Source organism: Bactrocera neohumeralis, unplaced genomic scaffold (assembly GCF_024586455.1).
Source record: "Bactrocera neohumeralis isolate Rockhampton unplaced genomic scaffold, APGP_CSIRO_Bneo_wtdbg2-racon-allhic-juicebox.fasta_v2 cluster09, whole genome shotgun sequence".
NCBI classification, from domain to species: domain Eukaryota; kingdom Metazoa; phylum Arthropoda; class Insecta; order Diptera; family Tephritidae; genus Bactrocera; species Bactrocera neohumeralis.
The window spans coordinates 28,232,196-28,238,195 of record NW_026089622.1 but is presented as its reverse complement, the minus strand read 5'-3'; the positions used below and the strand labels follow the sequence as shown (position 1 = coordinate 28,238,195).

Here is a 6,000-nt window from a genome sequence, read left to right as displayed (position 1 = left end):
ACACAAACGATCAGAATCAAGAATGAAATTTAGCTTAGATAATAGGGCAATAACGGAATATCCAAAGAAATTGTTTAGATCGGATAAAAATAGCATATACATAGATGCGATACAAACTAACCGATCAAAGTTCTTGTCAAGAATGTTCAAGAAAATTCTTATATTGTGAAGAGTATTATACGGTTTTTTCGTAAATGCACTAAATATTGGCAACAATGCGCAGTTTGTACTGTTGATCTTGTGCTTGCTGACACATCTTCATGAAACTGCTAAAAACTGCGCATTTAAATTTTTTTTATTTTCAAAAATAAAAATATGTGAAATATAAATATTTCTTATTAATGTTCTCACTGAGTTAGATAGCGAAAATGATCGATTTCAATTTCAGTTTTGGCAAGGATGCCAAGCGTGCTTTTTCGAACCGGTTGCATCATGCACGCTGCGCAGTTTGCATTACCGCTCATAGCGTCGCATTTTTTCTTGTTTTAGTATAAAGCTTTGCTGTATTTGAAAGTATTTTCCCCGCTATCGATATTTTTAAATTGCGAGAGTATAAAATGTTCGGTTGCCATCAAAATAAACCTTTGCTTACTTGTTAACATAAAAAAAAAACAATCTTATTTTAAAATCAAATAATATATCATGCTAAACCAGCTACGCCCAGGCTTTGAGCTCGCAACCGATTCCAGTTTCTCTGTTTCCCCATGTATACCACACATCGCTCAAATAGGCGCGACAGTACGTTTAAAGATGATCAGGAAAATTTTTAATTATGTATCTGGCAATAAAGGATTGCTATTTTCTATATGAACTTTCGCTTAGTGCGGAAAGCTATTGTGGGAGAATCACATTAAACGGCAGAAAAACCAGTAACTACATTACAACTAGTTTTACGCAAATATTTTTTATTAAGTTATTTAGATTAAAAATTAAATTCTGCAAGTTTCTTTCTCCAACCATTCCAATGTGAAATCATCATTTTTCTCTCGTAAAATAGGCGATAACGTCTCCCATACTTTGTTGTGATAGGTATTCAATATATTTACCTATAAAACGAAATTACATAATAAAAAATAATAATAGTGATGAAATTTAGTACATTACCTCAACATTGGTCAACAAATCTTTTTTGATCATCTTTGTTTGTTTTGGACACATTGTTATAGTTTTGAATGTCAAACCACCTCTTCCTGCGAAATTATAACTAGTGGAAGCTGGAACAATCTGAACGATATCTTCAATTCGTATACCAAACTCTCCGTCTTGATAATAGCCTGGCTCTGGCATAACGATAAATTTAAAATCGTTAAAATTGGTACATTTTAAAACATATTTTTAATTGTACCATTTGAAATAAACATGTTTTCTTGCAATCCAGGATCATCAGGCATGGGTCGAATTCCTACTCCCATAGGACCTTCATGTACATTAAGAAATGATCCAATACCATGTCCTGTTCCGTGCCCGTAGTCGAGTCCGATATCCCATAATGATTTTCTTGCGATTGTATCGAGCATTTGACCCTATGTTAATTAATAAATATACTAAAATTGATTAGAATCATAGAAATATATTTACTTTAACCCGTGAGGGAAAAATTGTGCAGCCAAATGCTAATTGTCCTTTTAAAACTCGTGTATAAGCTTCTTTTTGGACATCTGTGGGCTCTCCAAAATGAAATGTACGTGTGACATCTGTTGTTCCATCCCTAAGTATAAAATAACGATTAATTAGAATGGTTTGAGGAGTAATCATTCGTTTAGGAGAAAACTCAGACTCGTCTTCTGACTTTTGTTTACAATGTAGTAGTCTTATTACATATATTATTAATTTTTCAAATGAATGACTTCATTACTATTCAAAATAATTATTAGTATTAATATAGTAAACGAATAAAGGTATTTACGTTCAGAAATTAAAACAATATTACATACTTATATACCATATGTTTAGTTTCATGGGGCACTATAGTATATCGGAGTCGATTCTGGATAGTTAAGAATCAACTTTTTACAGAATACAGTTGCGCAAGCGTCACTTGATTTGTGGGTCTTGTTGTTGAAATTATCATACCACTATTATAAAGGCGAAAGTTTGTGAGTGAGTATGTTTATTACACTACTAAACGGCTGATATGGTGTTAGATTCCTTAAGGGGGGTATAAGGTTTTAAAGGCAAAAAATGGATATATGAATTTATGTTTTTTTTTTTTGCGGCGACATGAGTAATATAATTGTATTAAATTTAAAGACATATTATTGTACAACTTTTGAAGTATATTAGAAAAATTGATCTATGAAAAATATTAATAAATAAGAAGCCTGTGACGGTGAAGCTCCAGAAGCGCCTTAAAGAAAGTGGTGAACATTACAACTCGTTACCGGATCATATGAAACAAAAAAATTTATATGCGTTTTAAAGGTGGTGTATTTCTCGAGGTAATAACACATTTTTGGTCTAAGCGAAAATGTAGCATGCTTACACTTTGTTCATTCACATTTATATGCCAGTTGGCTAGCCATTCTTCGACAGAACTTAAGTGCTCCGCTAATATTTTTGATGCTATAATGTGGCATTTGAAGTCAATATATTATTAGCTGCTGAAAGATCTGCTGTATATATTATGTATAGAGTTGGGCTTAAAACACTGCCCTGTGGTACACCAGCCCTTATCTGTATATATTTTAAATAAGACTCCAATGTTTTATACAATTCTAAAGGTAGAATATTTTTAGTCTTATATAAAAGGCCTTCATGCTAGTACACCCTATCAAATTCCTGAGCCACGTCTAGAAATATAGTTGAACAGTACTCTCTGTTCTCAAATGATTTTCTTATTTCGTTAGTAATTATATTTACTTGCTCCATCGTGCTACATATGTTTTTCACGAAACCTGAATTAGTGCGTTGGTATTATATTATTTTCGTGGAGGAAAGGAGACATCTTGGCCAGCAACACTTTTTCAATTATTTTAGAAAGACAAGGTAGAAGTCTGATTGGTCTGTATGAAGACGGCTGTGTTAAGTCTTTCCCCGTCTTGTCTATCAAGATAATCTGCGACTTTTTCCATGAAATTGGATAGTATCCTAGACTCAGAATTGCATTGAAGAGCAAAGAGAGCACCTCTAGAGCAATATTTGGTAACTCAATTAGCATTTTTGGGGTAAAATTGTCATATCTGGTGACTTTTTTGAGTTAAGTTCTTTTATGATTTTAATAATTCCAGAATAATAGGTTGAAATACCTTTTCTAGGTGATTTGCAAAATAATTAGCCTTTTCCTCGCCGCTTCGAGCGCTATTTCCACCCCAGTCTCGTATAGGCATGTTGGAGTCAGTTGGTAGCTTCATGGACTTTTGGGCTTTCCAAAGGTAATTTCGCTTGCTTGAATTTGAACACAACTTCTTTACATACATTTCAGTGTTGAATTCTTCCTGGCGTTTAATTTACGCATTCTATTAGTGATTTTTTTGAAACCAAGCAGCTTACAGCTTTTGTTTGGTGTTGCTAAGACAGCTGCGCTAGTTATTATATCATTGACTTCTCTTATGCTTTCGTCAATATCTCTTCCTGTATTTATTTTGTACTCAATTAATATTGTGTATAGTGGCTACTCACGTATTTTTTATATTTTAGGCAGTTGGTTTATAAGATGTCAGACCCACTTTTGGATCAACGAATATGGGTTGTTCACATAACTTTATTAATACAGGGAATGATCAGAAGATAGATCTGTACATGTATCAGCTGTTATGTGCGATTTATCTATAAAATAAAGAAAAATATTGTGGTCAGGTGAAAGGCAAACCAAACTGAAAAACGGCGAACGAAACGGGCATTGGGAATGCGTAGACAATCAACTTCACTATGCACGGAAAGTTTTGGATCTAAAATCGATGCCTTCGTACGCGTTTTCCCAGTGTCTCTTGTTGAAAGTATTGCTCTTGAAACGAATAGGAAAGCTAAAAGAGTAATACAGGCTAATATGCATCAAACAGTTCAAAAAAAAAAAAAAAAAGATATTGGCAAGACACAAATGCGGATGAATTATATGCTTTTATTGCAATAATTTTATACCCCGGAGCTGAGAAGGCAAACTTAGTTCATGCTAAGGATCTTTTTCACAAAACGAACATGCCTTTTTATAGAGCAGTGATGTCACTACATTGGTTTGAGCAATTATGCCGTTTTATACGCTTTGACGATTCCCGGACTCGCACTGAGAGACTACGATACCACAAATTGGCACCTATTCGCAATGCATTGACAATATTCTTGGCGAATTTGACGATACCATTTGTCCCAGGTAAAGAATTGACAGTTGATGAGCAGTTACTTTCAACGAGAAACCGATGCAGTTTCCGCCAATACATTCCCTCTAAGCCTGGAAAATAAATGGCTTGCTGACGCAAAAACCAACTATCCACTTGCAGGCGAAGTATATTTGGGTGCACAGCCTAATGAACAGCGGTCGCTTGGTATTGCGCGCAATCTTGTTATGCGACTCAGCAACCAATATTTGGACAGGGGTGTGAATATCACGATGGACAACTTTTTCACAAGTTATGAATTGGCGGATGATTTGCTTGTGCGGAATACCACGTTGGTGGGCACAATACGAGGCAATAAGCCACAATTGCCAAAACTATTTACATCCTCTGAAGAAGCAAAAAAAGGGGTGTATTTAAATCTGTGTTTTGTTTTTCAAAATCAATGCAATTAGTAAGCTTTACAACACATTCGAAGAAAAATGTACTAATGCTTTCAACTGCTCATGCCAGCGAAGATGTAAATCCTGTAACAACAAACCACAAGTCGTACATGATTATAATGAGCAGGTGGTGTTGATACTTTTGACAAAATGCTACGTGGATTCTCTGGCAAATGAAAAACAAGTAAGGAAGGGCTAAGTTCGGGTGTCACCGAAAATTTTATACTCTCGCATGATAAAGTGATAATCGAGATTTCATTATCCGTCATTTACATATTTTTCAAATACCGTATTTGTGTGTTTTCGAAGGGAGGGTATATGGAAATGCCTGAAGGAAACGACTCTATAGAGTTTGGTTGACATAGCTATAGTAGTTTCCGAGATATGTACAAAAAACTTAGTAGGGGGTGGGGCCACGCCCACTTTTCCAAAAAAAATTACGTCGAAATATGCCCCTCCCTAATGCGATCCTTTGTGCCAAATTTCACTTTAATATATTTATTTATGGCTTAGTTATGACACTTTATAGGTTTTCGGTTTTCGCCATTTTTTGGGCGTGGCAGTGGGCCGATTTTGCCCATCTTCGAACTTAGCCTTCTTATGGAGCCAAGAAATACGTGTACCAAGTTTCATCATGACATCTCAATTTTTACTCAAGTTGCAGCTTGCACGGACGGACAGACAGACATCCGGATATCTACTCTAATCGTCGCCCTGATCACTTTGGTATATATAACCCTATATCTGACTCTTTTAGTTTTAGGACTTACAAACAACCGTTATGTGAACAATATTATAATACTCTCCTTAGCAACTTTGTTGCGAGAGTATAACAAACCGCTGGCCCATGGCATTATTTTATAATACGAGTATGCTGGGCTTGCAGCGTTCAGGATGTTTGATCTTAGTCACCCTTTGTGGAACACCAATAAGTCTGAAAAGCGTTAAATATTTTTGAAAGAACTCTCTATGGAGCTAGCGCAGATGCAATTAAAAACCGATGCAAAACAAAAATGAATTATACAACTAAAATTGGAATGGACTTGATCAATTTCAAACGGTTTCCTGCAGTGGTGAGCTCGCGTCCGGCAATACAGGTAAGGTTTCATAATTCATTTTATTTCAAAATTAATTCATTTTCAAATTTATTCAATATTTTCTATTCTTGAAACAGGTCAACACTTTGAAACGGCGGTGTGAAACCTGCAAAACTGATAAGATCGATAATAAAACAACAGCAGTTTGTGACCATTGCCTTATTCCGACATGCACTAAACACTATATAAGGA

General features: G+C 35.1%; 1 protein-coding gene across 1 annotated transcript in view; it reads right to left on the bottom strand.

The window, feature by feature from the left end:
- Positions 1-885: 885 nt before the first annotated feature.
- LOC126764051 (xaa-Pro aminopeptidase ApepP) overlaps positions 886-6,000 on the bottom strand; it is a 141,191-nt gene continuing 136,076 nt past the window's right edge. The window contains exons 6-9 of the mRNA XM_050481790.1: positions 1,579-1,708; positions 1,346-1,523; positions 1,105-1,280; positions 886-1,046 (exon numbers count right to left, since the gene is read on the bottom strand). Of these exons, the coding sequence (XP_050337747.1) occupies positions 930-1,046; positions 1,105-1,280; positions 1,346-1,523; positions 1,579-1,708 (601 nt within the window). The 3' untranslated portion in view covers positions 886-929. The remainder of the gene's footprint in view (positions 1,047-1,104; positions 1,281-1,345; positions 1,524-1,578; positions 1,709-6,000) is intronic.